Consider the following 18,899-nt stretch of genomic DNA (forward strand, 5'->3'; position numbering starts at 1 on the left):
TAATCACACAGACTAATGAGAGAATCTCTCAGAGAAGGAACAACACGCGATAACAAAACACAATGGTATTCAGTTCATACAGTCAAAAAACACGATAGTATTCAATTCAAAATTAATGGTTGTTTTCTTTTTCTTAGCTTTTTTCTCGTTTTGGCCCCCTCACAATTTAGATATTCTTTCTAATTCTTTCCAATTCGCCTTGCTTTATTGTACTGTTATTACTGCTTTTCTCCGTTTTTGTGAAGCACTCGTGATGTTGTTTAATGTTTTGATATGTGAGCTGCAGTCTCTGTTTGAAGGTGGTATATAAATAAAGTGTAGTATTATTATTATTACTATTGTAGTCAGTTGTCGTTGTGGCTGTCACCCTCTGCTTAGTCTCGCGAGCCAGACTGTTGCCTCCCACACATTTTTTATGCTTCCGTCATATACAGTCTTGAGCAACGGAAGCTCTGAAAGCGATCAGAGGATAAAGCGGATGTGAAGCCCTCCTCCATGCTTCTCAGGCAGGTTTCTGCCTGACCGCAACGCTATAAATATTTGTGGGCTATACTTAGAGAAGGACAGGGAGACAGGACACTGAGGTACTCTGAGATTATCGTCTCTATTGGGCAGAAACCTGTTATCTCCAAAACCTTTTGTGTTTTTTCGTAAAAAACGCTGCACTTGATCATACTACAGCGTCACACAAAAGTATCAAAAGTAGGAGATCCACAAGCTAGAAACACAGTGCAAAGGGACGTGTTCTGAGCTTGTCGATGGGCTACTTTTGATTCTTCCAAATTTGAATCCTGAAAAGTAACAGTTTTGGACAGAGACGATATGTGGGTTGCACATTTATGTGGTCAGCAACCGGTTCACCCCGAAAGAAGACTTATTAACTCATACAGTGCCATCCGGCCACAAGGGGTGCTAGAGTGCCAGAAATTTCTCCATTGACCTTCTTTATAGCTTTCGTCGACCCTCTCCCAACTGGCTCGTGTTTTCACTCCGGTCAATCCTATGGGTGTCCAGAGGAGGAAGCTAGCTGACACGTAGCCAAAATGCTAACCCATTGAGAAGCCCGATCTAAAGCTATTTCAGCCACAAAAAACTTTCTCTTTGGGTCTGGGGACACAATCCGGAGAAGTCCCGGCCAAGGATGGACGTCTAGACCGGGGCTTCGTTGAGGCCTCCGATAAAATAATTCATTTTATTAAATATCCCGGACATGTTCGGGATAGGCACCCTGGAATACGTCGCGCCGCCTACAATGAACATTTGGTGAACATTGGGGGGGGTCTAAACTTTATTTTAAACCATTTTCAATGGAATAAATCGTCGGAGCATCAAGTGTCTCTCGTTGGTGAGCGCTGGGCGAGCCGGGACCACCCACGTTGCTCCAAGCAGCTCAGGGTAAGTAAAATAGCAAATAAAAAATTGTTTTTGATCCCGAATATCCCGAACTAGTTCGGGATAGGCACTAAAAGGGTTAAAAGCAAAAATGAACTTGAAACACAGTTTTCACTTTATTTCTGGAGTCAGCAGACAAAGGCTTTAATTATGGATGGATTAGTGAGCAACAAGGAGGATTGGCTTTGTGTGGTGGACACACACACACACACACACACACACACACACACACACACACACACACACACACACACACACACACACACACACACACACACACACACACACACACACACACACACACACACACACACAAACACACACACACACACACACACACACAATCTCACTGGTGTGTCTCAGATCAGCGGAGAATGCTTTAAAGTGCAGTAAGAATCAATAGCAGCTTTAATGTTTAAATGTCAGCACTATGTATTCAGCCCCACACTCAGCAACAGCCTTCAAAACATAACGTTAGATTGTTTTCCTTATGATATTATACAATACAGCACAGCGCGCGTGTCAGAGAGACACACACACACACCACCCTGCAAAATAACAAAAATAGCAGAACAACATGTAAAACATGCCATGTTTCGAGTCGTGCTTGGAGCTTGCAGATCTGCTATTTTTGAGTGTGTGTGTGTGTGTGTGTGTGTGTGTGTGTGTGTGTGTGTGTGTGTGTGTGTGTGTGTGTGTGTGTGTGTGTGTGTGTGTGTGTGTGTGTGTGTGTGTGTGTGTGTGTACCTTGACTCCAGCGAGCATGCCTGTGGTAGACACACTGAAGTCCAGGTAGGCCAGAGTGTCAGGGTTGGACGGTTTGTACAACAGAGGCGGCTTCCTCTTTGGCAAGTCATCTAGAAGAACAACCAGCAAACACATTCCCATTATAGGACACTGCTGGACGTTATACATACAGTAGAATGTTGTTTGGACATTATACGACACATGTTTTTTGGACAGATGCTGCAGATTCAGAAAAGTTCAGAAAAAGGTTGTGGAAAAAATAAGTTATAACTTAAAAACATTTTTTTTCCCTTTTTGTCGCATTCCTAAGCCAATAATTTGATGATCAGCAATGGTTCGCTATGGAGACACAAAGAGCCTGCTTTGTTCGCTATGGAGACACAAAGAGTCTCCTCAAATTATTGGCTTAGGAATGTGACAAAAACTAAAAATAATATCCATTAATTCATGTCTCCATGGGGTGAGTAATCCATAGAATGTTGGGGGGTGAACTATCCCTTTAAGCCCCATTTCCAAAAACGCTAAAATAGTGAATCTACAAGCTTGTATGTCGACTATTTTCGTCTTTTTTAGTTTGTTATGTTTCTGTTGCCATCCCCTGAGACCCCAAATGACTCCCCTGGTTTGATGTGTACCTACTTAAGTCGCTCTGGGAAAGAGCGTCTGCTAAATGGCTAAATTGTAAATTGTTAACTGTTGTGTGCGCCACTACTTATGTTTTATTGCAAAATCTTTGCCGCTCCCATTAGCACTTAAAAGTATGGCAGCTCTAAACCTCTTCTCAACCTCTTCTCCTCTCATCTAATTTCTTCCCAATGTTCTAATCTCGTCTCAGTGTGTGTGTGTGTGTGTGTGTGTGTGTGTGTGTGTGTGTGTGTGTGTGTGTGTGTGTGTGTGTGTGTGTGTGCGTGTGTGCGTGTGTGCATGTACCTGTGTCCAGTACGGGGGGCCAGCTCCTTACGTCTACGGCAGCGGAGGCCTCTTTGGATCTGAGCAGTTTACAGATCAGCTGAGTGGTCATTACACAGGCTGAGCGACTCACCTGCAACACACACACATGCACACGCACACATGCACGCACGCACATTAAACATTAATAACCAGGGTAGGTATGCTGAGCACGAATGCTCCTTTTCAGGCAGCCAACACCCTGCTTCACATTCACACACATTAGAACAGGGGTGTTCAACGTTTTCAGGCCAGGGACCCCTTAGTTGAGAGAGAGATGAGCCAGGGACCCCCACAACCTTCTCATAGATTCCATATAGTTTCATCGTTTGACAGCACGATCATCAGTGTATTTTGGATTCAAGTCAATGTGCGTTTTCAGATATTTAACCACTTGAACCGTCAATACTAAAACGTAACCTTTCACTCTATACTTAGTGTGCTCGTTTTCCCCTCTACACCAATGCGCTTTGCCTAAAATAGTCGATCTGCAAGCTCACAACTGTGAGGCGTTGTGAAGTTCGTCGAATATGGACGCTAGGTTTCAAGTTGTTAATATAAAAAGGATTGGAAGATTTGGAGGACCCCCTAGGGGTCCCGGACCCCCTGTTGAAGACCCCTGCACAGGGGCGTCACCACCATTCATTGTGAGTACGACGGAACACCCCCACTTTCATAAAAACGTGAACTCATCCCCCCCACCTTTTTTGCCGGCCGGGCTACTTTTTATTTATTTAATTTTTTTCTCCACTGCAAACTGGCTCTCTCATCAACACAAACGCAACCTCTCGTTACCGAAACTACAGCCAAGCGCTCCCAACCTCCTTGCCAATGTTGTATATTTTGAGACGAATTAGACTGAAAATGAATGACTAATCAGTAGGCTGCCTGTCAACTAATTATTAGTTGGAATACTCATGGCAAATATACCTCAAAGTCGTTCAAATTACATTCTTTAGTTACATAATCAAACATTCCTCTTATGTCAACTTTACACTAATTAGTCATCGTGCTAAAAATCAACAACACATAAACTTCAACAAATATATGTTGACTTAAACATTAAACTGATTCACTGAGGCACTGTTAAACAAAAGAGGTGTTATCGCACAGAACAGAAGACCAATGAATATCAGCCAGGTTCCCATAGACTCACTGTCTTCATACATTCATTAGCCTACTACAGTGACATAAGAAATATGGAGTTATTAATATTGCCAGGCCCACTGGCCCCCACCATTGTGCTTACATTCCTTCCGGAAGCAGTCTCCCAGTTTCAATACAGAACCGCGAGGCTCCAGGCATATGTAAACAACATTGCATGCAACATTGACATCATGACAGTTTGTGCGCTATCGGATAAAGGGGGGTTTTAAAAAGGTCTCTCTCTCTCCCTCCTTCCCCCTTGGAGACATATATTTCTTACAATGCTGCCGCTGTGCATGCAAAAAGCATGACTTATTTGCAAAACCGCCGTGCATTTTTTTTTCTGTCAGTAATAGCCTATTGAATCTATCGTGGGAACAGAACAATCTTTATAGTGTGTGTGTATGTGTGTGTGAGACGTGCGTGCGTATGCGCTGTGCTGTGTGCTAACTATGGAGCTGTTTGCTGCTCCTGGCTTGCTATACCATTGTGTGGGGATATTTCAATCACCCCCCCCCCCCCCCACTATCTAAGACCCTGTGACGCCCCTGCCCCTGCATTCAAAGGCATAGGAGCTGCACCAGTACTATCTATACCCGGTCTTATGCTGTGGGCCACTGCAGCAGCACCACTGGAGCCGTTATGGGGCTTCAGTGTCTTGCTCATGGGCACCCCAGTGGTGTTGGGGGAGGGGAAGTGGTGGCCGTCCACTTCCCCACCCAGATCTTTCCTGCCACTTCAGGGTATCGAACCTTTAGGCCACGTGGCATTCCTCTCTCTCTATCTGTAACCCCTCTTTCTGCCTCTCTCTCTCTCCATACCTATAGTACATATCGTTGCTGTCGGGCAGAAACGCCCTACTTGATCAGAATGATCACACAAAATCCTCACACAAAAGTGTCAAAAGTAGCAGATCTACAAGCTCGAAGCGCGGCGGGAAGTGACGCGTTTTGAGCTTGTAGATCTTTGAATCCTGAAAAGTAACAGGTTTCCACCCGACAGAGACGATATCTGTCTGTCTGTCTGTCTCTCTCTGTGCGTGTGTGTCACCCCCTCCCTCTCTCAGCACAATGACATTACATCATCCTCTGTCTCTGTTGGCAACCGCCTGTCTCTCACTAGATGCTGCACCACCCTCCAGCCACCACTGTGTGTCACTGTTTCCCAGTCCAACACTTACACTAAATACATAACCATACAAATATACAACCATGTATATAATATATATTTATACAATATGTCAGCCATTCTCAAACTGTGGGCCAGACACCACTGTTGGGCCGTGAGGGTATTGCAAGTGGGCCCCCAAATAATTGGCAAAAACACTACATTTGAATGATAATATGAAGTTAAAATTATGACAATTAATGTAAAAAAAAATCCTCTACAACTGCGAGCGCTTTCAAGAGTTTCAAGTGGGTTCCTGATCCAGACAAAAGACTGCGGAGCCGCTGCGATATATATTGAAAACGAGAGTTGAAAAGGTCAGAGTTGAAAAGGTCACCTCCACGATCATCTTGACGGTGGGCAGGGTGGTGGCGATGTTCTGGGGGTGGGGGGGTCGCACCGTGATGGGCACGCAGCCCGCGTACAGGCAACCATAGAACGCTGCAATCAGGTCAATACCTGCACAGAGAAAGAGAGAGAGAGAGAGAGAGAGAGAGAGAGAGAGAGGGTTAAGGTTACGGTGACATGGGGTGATCTTTATGTCCGTACACAGACAAATGAGTCCGTGGCAAAGACTTGGCCTTGTCTGTGGCAAATGTTAGACCTTTTTGTTTTAAACACCATTATTATGTTATTAGTTTGATCATAAGACCCAGTTACTGAATGTCAATCTCCAGGTTTTCTTCAGAATATGTATGACACTGATTTGCTATGACACTATGGCACTTATGAGTCCACTAGTGGTTCTCAAACCTTTCATTTGCAAGGACCCCCGTAACCAAATGGACTCGTAAACGTTCCATTTGTACACACTCAGTTACAGACCTGCTATGGTCATTCAGGGCTATCTCAGTCTGTGTAATATTATTGTCTGCTACTTTTGTGCGTCCGTGGGTGAAAAGAATTGACAGAAATGTCGACCACAAGTCAACATGGCGATGACCCCTGAAACAGACATACAGGATTCAACCATGCATTCACATGTACAAAGATCTAACACACACCTGGACACACACACACACGCGCGCACGCACACACGCACATACACACACACACACACACACACACACACACACACACACACACACACACACACACACACACACACACACACACACACACACACACACACACACACACACACACACACACACGCGATAATGATAACTTTAATTAACGTATTTGTATAGAGTATTTGTATTTCCAAGCAAGGTTACAAGCTTTACAGAACAAGGGAAAAACAGAGCAGCATTATAACTATGATAATTAAAACAACGAATAACATCAGTGGGTAAAATAAATGAAAACTAGAATAGCAAATGCAAATAAATGAACTTAAATTAAATGAAACAAATACACAACCACGAACACACACACACACACACACACACACACACACACACACACACACACACACACACACACACACACACACACACACACACACACACACACACACACACACACACACACACACACACACACACACACACACACACACACACACACACACACACAGAGCGAGGAGAAGGTTAAATATTGACCGACAGGCTGTGGAGTTTGTTAATTGAATGCTGCTTCAAGGCAATCTCCTGGTGTCTGGAGATTTGTCCTGCCTGACTGAGTCTGTCCATGAGAAACCTAACGCTCTGTGTACCCTGTAGTGCCATGTCCTCTACAGTCTCATAGCACTGCTTTCTGTCGGCCACAAACCTCTCATCTCCATCTTCTAACGTTTGTGTTTATTCCTACTGTAAATGAACTCCCTACTTGATCATACTACAGCATCACACAAAATCATCAAAAGAAGCAGATCTACAAGCTTGAAACACGTTCTGGAGCTTGCATATCTGCTACCTTTGATGCTTTTGTGTGACACTGTAGAACCTGAATCCTGAAAAGTAACAGTGTCAGACATATGAGGTTTCCACCCCGACAGAGACGATTCACTGACCAAAATTACACCAACAAGCCCCGGAATTTAACTTGCCGCTTCTGATCTCTGCAGGAAGCTTTGGAATTGAGTCATTGTCGTGTATGCCGGTGCCTTGGTGGGATAGAATCACATCCCATCACAGCCCTCTCTCCTCTGCCTCACCTACACTGTCTCTCTTGTTGCTTTCCCACTGTCTCTCTTTCCTACAGTGTCTCTCTCTCAGATTTCCTGTTATCGGTCTCTCCTACACCGTCTCCCTCTCAGCTTTGTTACAGTCTGTCTCTCTCCGACCAGCGTTCTCCCTCAGCTTTCCTGTTATCGGTCTCTCCTACACTGTCTCCCTCTCAGCTTTCCTACTGTCTGTCTCTCCTACACTGTCTCCCTCTCAGCTTTCCTACTGTCTGTCTCTCCTACACTGTCTCCCTCTCAGCTTTTCCTATTTATCCGATTCAAATTAAATGTAACGCCTACAGTTCCAAGTGTTTATTAGGGTGGAGGTCCCCAGTTAATAAGAAACAAAACATGAGAAGGAGTGACCTATGGCTCCTATGTCTGCATAGGAGCCATGTCTTGGTCAGTCGCGAGCATCAATCCAGAGAGAGAAGGCGACACTGAGGGCTACAGGGAGAGTGAACAGCGGTGGAAAATGTAATCATATTCTTTAAAAGTATCAATTGAGCAGTACTTAAGTAAATGTACTTTGTTACTTTCCACCACTGAGTGTGAAGTGTCAGGCCACTTCACACTCTCTCAAATCGTGACATTTTCTCAACGTTGACATTTTCTGGTCTCCTGGAAGCACTCACGCTCCACCCTGCAAAAACACAACAGCACGACGTCTGCTTCCTGTGGGCCTCGTGGCCGACTTCCCATGAGTCCATGTCAACATGCCTTCACACAATGTGACGCAGTGCTTCTCAAAGTGGTGGTCAGGACTCCGGGGACCCCCAGGGGTTTATAATGTTGGGCTATTCAAAAACAGCAGATCTACATAGCTCACAGAGCGTCACTTTGTGCCGCGCCGCGAGATTGTATACCTGCTATTTTAGAAAAATGTTAGAATAATATCAAAACATTTTCAGATGGGGGTCAGCAGCCAAATATATATATATATATATATATATATATACTGTATATATATATATATATATATATATATATATATATATAGAGAGAGAGAGAGAGAGAGAGAGAGAGAGAGAGAGAGAGAGAGAGAGAGAGAGAGAGAGAGAGAGAGAGAGAGAGAGAGAGAGAGAGAGAGAGAGAAAGAGATGTGCCATTTCAAAACGTCACGTGTCCTGACATTGGCAAGACAGTAGTTTTCCAGTGGATTGGCAGAACATGTAAAACAGCTTGTAGATCAGCTATTTTTATGACCTTCTCTGACCTCGAAGTTTAAATCTACCTATGAAGGTGGATTCTTGCCATTTGCGGGTTTCTGCAAAAATACGCTCCATTCTCCATAGAAATTACAGAAAGACAAAACAGGGAAAGAAACCAGACTAGTACAAGAGGAGACTAGCGTCACGCTATGATCTCGCCGCAAAGCGGAAGTTGCGTTGCTGGATCCTGGTGATATTCCTAATAACAGTCTGCTGCTCTTCAGCCCCATCCACCTCCATTTGTAACCGAGGCATTTTCACTTCGCTGGTAAGTTGACTAAATCACGTCTTTTCCCCCCTTTTAACGCATTCACAGGCCTCTCCAAGTTAGGCAACATTATTATTTCACGTTAATGTTTCTCGTAAGAATATTGACTTTAAAATTATTGACTTTAAAATCTACTTGAATTAACTTGTAGGCCTGTAAATGCTTTAAAAGGGGGAAAAAGACGTGATTTAGTCTTCTTACCAGCGAGTGAAAATGCCTCGGTTACAATGGAGGTTGACGAGGCTGAAGAGCAGCAGACTGTTGATTGGAATATCACCAGACTCCAGTACGATAAATAGTGACGTCACGTCCGCTTTCCATGCTTACAATGGGAGTCGACGTAAGTATCGGAACTCTCTCTTTCTAGGGCTCTGAAAGAAACCTGTGGAAAAAAATGTATTTGCAGGAAATTCTCCGGAAAAAGCAGTGAAGCCTGTAGACTTGAAACGGCATATCTGTATAGTGTATATGGCATGAAAGAGTTTGAGAAGCACTGATGGAATGTACAAGTGAATATGACTGACCAGGAGGGTAGACCAGTGCAACGTGGTCCCCGTCCTGTAGGTGTCCTCGTTCCGCCAGCATGGCAGCGATCTTCTCTGCTCGCTTATGGAGCTGAAGGCAGGTCAGAGAGCTGGCTATTGTACCCTGATGTGGGACAACCACACACACACACACACACACACACACACACACACACACACACACACACACACACACACACGCACGCACACACGCACGCACACGCGCGCACACACACACACACACACACACACACACACACACACACACACACACACACACACACACACAGAGTGTTCAATAAATGATTGACGTTTTCAATCAGGTAATGTCATTTCCAATCATTTCCAATTTGATGTCCACATTCAGTCCAGCCAGCCAATCAACAGGGCTCACGTTAGTAATCGTTGCTGTCGGGTGGAAACCTTGTATGTCCAAAACCGTTCCTCCAATGTAGTTATTTTAGTCAACATGTTCTTGTCAATACACATTGCTTCAGTTTTTTATAAAACCTTAAGCCCTATCAACATTCAAACACTTTCAAAATGTGCGGGAAAAAGGCAGATTTTCCAACTAGCATTGCGTGACACTCTTGCAACACATTAGAAAATGTATTTAAGAGAAAATATGAAAAGATTAAATATGGAGATACGAGGTTTCTGCCCGTCAGCGACGTAATACATGAGTCCTAATAGAGACTGACTGAGAATAGACCACACTAACGTCTCTGTCAGGTGGAAACCTCATATGTCCAAAAACTGTTACTTTTCAGGGTTCAAATTCAAAAACATCAAAAGTAGCAGATCTTCAAGTTCAAAGCGTGTCGCTTCGCACCGCGTTTTTGAGCTTGTGGATCTTGTAATTTAGATACTTTTGTGTGACGCTGTAGTGTATGATCAAGTAGGGAATGGATTTACGAAAAAACACAAGATGTTAGAATATGGAGATAAGAGGTGTTGGTCCGACAGCAACAATATCCTGCTGCACTGAGATTTTCGTGGGTCCTGTTCATTTTCATCTACAGTATGTAGATCTCATATGCAAACTGACATATAATACAATATTTGCAATCATGCAGAGACAGCATAAAACCATCTTTTCTTAATGAAAATCTTATTTTCACCAATAAATGCCTTAATTGCAAGAATAGTCAGCAGGATTCTCATTTGTTTTGCCCACACAGTGAAACATTTTCATGATATGCAAATATTACAGAAATGTACTTCTGAAAATTCCTATATGGCACAAATGGGAGATTGATTAGCCAAATCGAAATGATCTGCGTGCGTGCGTGCGTGCGTGCGTGCGTGCGTGCGTGCGTGCGTGCGCGGTTAGGTCTTACCCTGGAGTTGAGTAGTGTGTATAGCACATGGTCAGGAGTGGTCTGAGCTCTCCACTGCAACACCTCAGACAGGAAGAGGAACTGTTAAGACACAAAGAGGAAACAGAAATAAGACCAGGATACATACTATACGTACATAGTGTACGGTACATACATACATACATACATACATACATACCGTACACAAACATACATAAACACACATAGGACAGGTACAGTACAGCAAAAAGACTTCCTGGTTGAAGGAAAGGCCATGAGGTCACCACCGACACGGCAATCCAGGCAAGGCAACAGCTTTTGAAATATCACGTTGGGGACCAAACTGTTGGATGGAAGGACCAACAAACCCTGCAATCTTTAAGAGTACTAAATGTAGATGTAAGTGAAGTGGCACAGTCTTTGCACACACACACACACACAATGCAGAGAGAAAGAGACAGATCTGCAAGTTAGTAGATATGCTACAGGACAAATCTAGCGTGATTTCATCCTCCTCTTTTTTAACCCTGTTTATGTGATATGTCCGAAAAAAATGAAATGGTTGACAGAAAGTTTAGCACATTTGAAATACTCTATTACAGACTGTACTGTACTGTACTGTACTGTATGAACCTGACGTAATGCCTTCAATTAGGAAATTAACTGTAGATTTTATTCCAGGCTTAACTACTTCCACCCCAGTACTCACATGAGGAAAACAACTTAACTCCCCTCCCCGCCCACCTTTTCCTGTGCTGACTATTTGAGCACTTCCCAAAATGACAGCTGTGTGGTACAGTTTTAACACCATGAGGTAATGACAGATGTGTTTGCTGTTGAGGGCCCGCCACTGGATACTTCCTGTCCCTCTATAGAGTCAGTGGTTCAGGCCAGGGCTTCACAGAGCCTTTCAGCTCCAGAGAGCCAGAAAAGAAATGAGGTGGTGTCTCCCCAACCTACTGTATGAATGAACCACTTAAGACACTTTACAAAGCTGCGAAAAATAGCAGGTCTGACAGGCTCACAATACGCCGCGACACGTTGTGATGCTCGCAGATCTGCTATTTTCACGGTTTCTAAGACGTTTTTTCAATTTATGGAAACATTAATTTTTTTTAGAACATTTCTGAAATTCTTTTGAGAGATTTTTATATTTCTGAGAAAGAACATTGTAATTTTCCCTACACATTGGGACTAACCCTTTGGGAAACAGCGGCCTAGTGCAGTGATTCTTAACCTTTTCAGGCCGTGACACCCCCAAAACAATCATATTTGAACACCCTGACATGCATTAAATATAGTTTAATCTCTCTAGACAGACTCTGATACATCTACAAATGAAGAGGAGCAAACAGAGAGGGCGTTCCCTTTTAATTGATGGTGGTTAGCCAGACTGAATATAGCTTGACTCGGATCCACAGATCAGTAAATATTGTGAAAATAGCAAATCTACAAGCGTTGCGTTGTGAGGCGTTTTGAGCTTGTGGCTATTTAAAACAAAAATCCTCTTTCTCAAATTATTTGACAATTTGGTCAATGTTTGATCAGTTTATAGTGTGTTGATTACTTTTGAAGCAGGAATGGTATTTTAACCCTAACCCTTTTTTTTAGGTATTAAAAAGGTCTTAAAAGTCCTTAAATTATCACACTGTCATCTGGGGACCTCCCCCCCCCTCCAAAATAAAACCCCACAGGTTGAGAACCACTGGCCTAGTGGATATAGTGACGGGCAGAAGTCAAACAGCGAGCCTCTCAGCTCACTGTTCCAGAACACAGCCTGGGTGTTGTCCCGGGGTTAAGAGGGGATTCTACGCTTTCCCAACAATCAGCTCTGTTCCAAAACAAAGGAATCCTTCCGATCCTGCCAGAGAGAAAAATATTTTAAACATTCCTAATGAGGAACTCTATGCTAAAAAGCTGAAAAGGGGATTTTCCACATTAAGACAAGAGGGTTTGTATTTCAAAACTGGAGCAACACTCTAACCACATTCTAAATGAACCGCTCTATTTCATAAATAAAGGGATATGAAATTGTATGCCAAACTGAAGTGATTCTGCACATCGCATGTGAATAGTTCTACATTCACAAAATGTACAGAGCCACAGTATGTAATAACAGCACATACTGATGGTAGAGGGAGAGAGAGAGAGAGAGAGAGAGAGAGAGAGAGAGAGAGAGAGAGAGAGAGAGAGAGAGAGAGAGAGAGAGAGAGAGAGAGAGAGAGAGAGAGAGAGATGTAGTCTAATGGACAATAAAATCCCAAATGAAATAATGACATCGTCAGTGTAACCTTCCTGTTCTACCTCAGATTTTAGTGGTGACATTTTTACCACTGTGCTAACAGAGCCTGCCAGCTTGCTTGGTGGAAAAATAGAATTTTGACCCTTTTCAGGTCAAAATCTGTGTCAAACCAGAAACCGGATGGTGTCGGGTAATGCCAAACCAGACTCCAAACTAAATGTCTCAATGGAAGAGCAGGGAGACTACAGTACATATAACCAACCCAACTGTATAAGTTATATTAAATTATCATACTCTAAAATTGACACAATATTTTGTTCACTTAAAAAAGAGAGTCTACAAATTCGCTTGTAGATGAGTAATATTTCACCAGGCAGGAGTATCTATACTTTGACTCAAGAACTGGAGTTGAGTACTTTGTCCGCCGCCGCTGCTGTTTACAATCACAGTGACTCCTTGTAACCATTTAAGTAGTACCTCAAACTATTTCATGTCAAGGATCCCAAAATGATAATGTACTGTACATGGCCGCGCACCCCCACCTGAAAATACTTTGTGCAGGGACCCCCAGAGGAGAAGATTTGCAAGTATTCAAATGTTTTCAAACATTTTCAAGATGTTTCAAAAGCCTTACAAAAAATGGCACATGTACAAGCTGGATATCTGCTATTTTTGAATAGCCAGCGTATAAATGGATAGTGGTTTTAAGTGGTTAAAATGACCATGATATCGTCACTGTCGGGCAGATCTCTAAGTTTCAAATTTGTATGTTTTTTTTCGCAGAGTAAAGCCCTGCTTCATCATACAAGGCCGTCGCACAAATGTATTGAAAACAGCAGATCTACAAGCACACAACGCCTCGCGGTGCAAGGCGTTGTGTGCTTGTAGATCGGCTATTTTTACTTTTTTTTATGATAAAATGAACGGTTTTGGACATACAAGGTTTCCACCCGACAATGAAGATGTATGCTATATTAACTACTTTTGCTGGGGACCCCCCAAGGACCCCACTGTGAGAACCACCGCTCCAGCCTATACAAATGTTTGAGCTGAAACGAGGGGACAGGTCCTCTGTGTTTTACAGGGCCAGGGTGACTTGAAACACACGCAGGTTTCCGGTGATCAAAGGTTCTCTTACTCAGCAGTCTCCAGGCTTCACTGTACCGTAGCACCTCTCTCTCTCTCTCTCTCTCTCTCTCTCTCTCTCTCTCTGGAGGTGAAAGGTTTTAAGGAATGTTCTTCCCTTGAATAATGCATCAGTCAATGAAACCCCCCCCCCCCCCTCCCCCCTGCCGCGCTAGGAAACGTCCCTACAGTTATTCTAAGCTAAATAATGCGTGACTCTTTTCTTTGCAGAGTTCTTAACTGTGTTGAAAAGCCCCACCAGTCCGCCTGCTTTATACATCAACCTGGAAACACTTGCTGGTGTTTTTTTTTGTTTTTTTTTTTTTTAATATGGAGTGAGTACAAAGCGATGAGGGTACAGCCTGCATTTTAAACCTGAGTGATACCAGCAGGAACAAAACCCTTGAATCTGTACTGGATCCATACCCCATGGCACAGTGGGACTGCGTGTACTGGACACAAGAGCTGTCCTCACCAAGAATTATAACTATAAATATGACTATGACGATAATGATGTGAGCAATAACATTCTGTAAACACGCTGAACGTGACTGATGTGGTCAACGTGGTTTCCTGTGAATTCGGTTGGATTTTGATTGGCTGCCGGACGGTGGTTCTATCGTTCATCGAATCGCTCTGAAAGTGTTCCCAACGACATCGTTCACCACTGGCATTGTCCTAACTGTTTTTGGTGTGGAATCCGTCAATCCGCCATCCAATTGAGTACGATTTTTTCTTTTTTTAAAGAACATCATTTAGAGTTATCATTACAGTTGACCTTTTTGATGTGGTCACCCTTATACTGTAGTGCAGGGGTTTTCAAAGTGGGTGACGGGGCACCCTGGGGTGCCGTGGTGGCAGTCCAGGGGTGCCGCAAGATAATTTGATAATATTTGGAATTTATTTGGACACTTGAAAAAATATTTAGTATAATTTCAAACTTGAAGTACAAAGTTATTTTCAGTCAGTTCTAACCAAAATGGCTATTATCTCAACGTTTTCCTCGCAACAGAATCACTAAAATATCGTCACTGTCGGGCAGAAACCTTGTATTATTGGTCAAGTAAAGCCCTGCTTCATCATACAAGACTGTCGCATAAAACTAGTGAAAACAGCCGATCTATAAGCACACAACGCCTCGCGATGCGAGGCGTTGTGTGCTTGTAGATCTGCTGTTTTCACTAGTTTAGTACATTTTATAGATCATAAATACAAAACGAACGGTTTTGGACAAGGTTTCCACCGACAGCGATGATATGCTATAAATATAAAGTGCTGGGAGTGAAAATTATAATGTAGGGGTGCCTCGGATTTAAAAAAAATATATTTATGGGGTATGGTCGGTGGTACGCTCCGGGTATGTTTTCAAACATGCGTCTGTATGTACAGTATATCACATACGTAGTCACATGTGTTTTAAACAGGACACAGATACATAATGTGTCTGCTTCCTGTTTGCAACACTCCGTAAGCACCTTAAGTGATTTACATCTCTAGGATGTCATGGATTTACAGTATAATATCCTCTATTTGTGTGTGTGTGAAAACGTGTCTTTCTTTTATAACATGATGGCCCACACTTCCTAATGGTCTGTCTTTCCGGTGTTTTCGTCATCCGGTAAAGAGCTTGCACTGGAATGCGATGACCTGTCATTCCTGTGTTGTGGAGAGGTCCAAATGTTCTTCAATACGACGAGGCTATCGTTGTTGTCGAGCAGAAACCTTGTATCTCCATATTTCAAATGTATTGTTTTTTTGTAAACGAATGCCCTACGTCCTTACTTTCAAAACATTTAATAAAACAAAACAATCAAAACATCAATAATCTGTACATCAAAACTATACAAAATGTCCCGGCATTAGCTGTGAACGTAGGGAGCATTTAGTACCAAAACCTCTGCCTCATGTCAGTCAGTCAGTCAGTCAGTCACGCCTCATGTCACGCTCCATAATGTATATGGCAATCCTTGTCCCTTTTATGCCCATATATGGAGATCCCTGATGTCATCAATATCAAGCCCATATCTGGGAATGCCCATATATGGACATATTGTGTCAGTTTCATGTGGTCTTCTCGCCCTTAGGGCATCTTATTAGTCTATATGAAAAAGATAATAAGGACGGTTTGGGACTTTTCACCCGACAGTGACCCTATCTTCTCGCTATCTTCTCAGTATACTGTGTGTCTCACACAAACCTTCCTCCTCCCACCCCTGCACACCTCTCTCTATCTCTCCTCTCCTCTCCTCCCAGGGTCACCAACCACACAACAGCCTGACTGAAGCCTGCATTGAGCAGAATGGAAGCTATATAGCCCCAGAGATAAACGTCTCTATGTTATCTCAGTGTGAGACAGTGAGAGACAGCTAACATGCTAAAAGCGCTAACACAAAGTGTCTTTGTCTCTAACCGTGGGGAGTGAGGGGAGAGAGAGGGAATGATAGAGAGGGAATGATAGAGAGGAAGAGAGAGATATCAAAGACTGTGTGTATGCGCGCACGACCATGTGTACGTGCAGTCGTGGAAAGTAACTAGTTTACTTCAAAAAAACTTTTGGTCGTTTTATCATCTAATCAGGATTTTATGAGCACCCTGAACAGTTTTTAATTTGCTTGATTCAGTATTTAGATATTTGATGTAAATGTTAAGAGGCCCTCCCCGTCCAGGGCCCCTCCCCATACACACCCACTGTGTCTTCAAACTCCATTTTAACCATGATAGATTCATTAAAAACACCCATTATTGTTTTCTGGTGACTCATAATACCCTCCTAATACATGAGCTGGCTGTGTTTTCCCGATAACTTTTTTCATTTCCGTTTAATAATTCTTTGAGAAAATGATAGTATGAGTCACCAGAAATGGATGTTTTTAATTTAACTTTTACTTTTGGTACTTTAAGTACATTTTGATGCCAATATCTTTGTACTTTTACTCAAGTAAAGTATGAATTCCGGACTTTTACTTGTAACATTGCAGTAGGCCTATTGTTACTTTTACTTCAGTAAAAACATTAAAGTACTTTTTCCACCAAGTGTGTGTGAGCACTGAAGAGAAAGAGATGCATTTGTGTGCACGAGTGTGTGTCAGCATGCAGTGCGTGTTCCAGTGTGTTACATTCCAAGTGACAGATAACCATCTAAGAACATACAGAGCAGTCTTTATGCTCCATGTCGTTATCAGAGCCCACTAACATTACATACCGCACATTAACTGATGCTGCGGACATTGTCGTACATCGTAACTAGGGATGGGTATCGTTCACCTTTTAATCGATACGATACCTTTTTCGATACCTGGGAATCGATATGATACCTTTTTCGATACCATTTTCGATACTTTTTATTTATTATTATTATTATAATTATTATTTGCCTTTTTCTATGGGCTATTTTATAGACGTTGGATCATTATCATAATAATAAACATTATAGGCTATTCTCGGCTATTTTCACATTAACGAGTGTAGCCTACTAAAGCAGTCATTAAACTTTCAGTAGCCCAACTGTTACAGATGCGACCGGCATGGGGTGCATTCAAAAGTATCGAAACAAGGTATCGTTCGTTTTTACGTGAACCGATACTCGATAGTATCGAGTCAGTGAATCGATACCATTAAAAGTATCGCCGACGATACCCAACCCTAATCGTAACAGTGTCAATTTAACTCTGGATATGAACAAGTGTAACCGAATGGACCCCGAAAGGGTTCATTTGGTTACATGAGTAACAGAGACTCACTGCCTCAGCCTGATGGCCGCAAAAGTCCATAGGGATTATCCCTTTGGTCTAATGGTTAAGATATTGGACTTTCATGCGGGAGACCCAAGTTCAAAAAACATATGCTCTGCGTAAGGGTCCATTTGGTGGATGGTGGATTTTTAAAGGCAGATTTTTGGGTGCCAATTTCACTTTTTTTTCTTGCAATAAATGAATCATAATTCTTCTGTGTTAAGGATAGAGTTAAGGAACTCTGTGTTCCTTAACTCATACACTGTGAATCACGTGTTTTCACATGTTGTTGTTTCAGTGTTTAAAGGAGTAGTTCACCCCCAAAATGACTTTTTTTCTATTGATTACTCATGCCATGGAGACTAGAGTTCAATATTAGTTTTTGTTTTTTGTCGCATTCCTAAGACAAAAAATTGATAACAATAGATTTGCCCCCATTCGCTCCGGATGGTGACCCGTTTCGAAACGGGTCACCATCCGGAATCAATGGGGGTAAATTTACTATTTACTAATTTTTGTCTTAGGAATGTGACAAAAAACAAAAAATATTATTGAACTCTACTCTCCATGGCATGAGTAATCAATAGAAAAAAAGTAATTTTGGGGGTGAACTACTCCTTTAAGCTAGATGGCGCTCTTGTTATTGTATTTATAATATTTAAAATTAATAATGAAATGAGGGAAAATAAACATGCAGTATGCTGGTCACTTGCCATTTACCAGTTGCCAGTAATGGGTAATTCTCCACCCCACCCATGCTGATGGGTAGATTGAGGACACTCCCATGAGATGAGTCTACCGCAAGCCCCCAGAACCACGGTAGATAGAGCAGTAGGAAAGTTAAACAAGAAAAGTTAAAACCTGGAGATATGAGGTTTCTGTCCAACAGCAACAACACCCTGGGGGCTTTACAATGTCTTAACAAAGGGTGTTTTTATCTTGTGTTATATCTCTAGCCAGAAGCCTTATCCC

General features: G+C 42.6%; 1 protein-coding gene across 1 annotated transcript in view; it reads right to left on the reverse strand.

Annotated features, from left to right (window-relative positions):
* The window catches only part of LOC308285138 (disco-interacting protein 2 homolog C), a gene marked incomplete at both ends in the record, with an annotated part of 370,313 nt that overhangs the window by 16,945 nt on the left and 334,469 nt on the right, over positions 1-18,899 (reverse strand). Inside the window, 5 exons of the mRNA XM_080725855.1 lie at positions 2,140-2,249; positions 3,070-3,181; positions 5,738-5,859; positions 9,511-9,634; positions 10,851-10,931. Of these exons, the coding sequence (XP_080581981.1) occupies positions 2,140-2,249; positions 3,070-3,181; positions 5,738-5,859; positions 9,511-9,634; positions 10,851-10,931 (549 nt within the window). The remainder of the gene's footprint in view (positions 1-2,139; positions 2,250-3,069; positions 3,182-5,737; positions 5,860-9,510; positions 9,635-10,850; positions 10,932-18,899) is intronic.

The sequence above is a fragment of the Nannobrachium achirus genome (assembly GCF_963921795.1).
Source record: "Nannobrachium achirus genome assembly, chromosome: 5".
Taxonomy (NCBI): Eukaryota; Metazoa; Chordata; class Actinopteri; order Myctophiformes; family Myctophidae; genus Nannobrachium; species Nannobrachium achirus.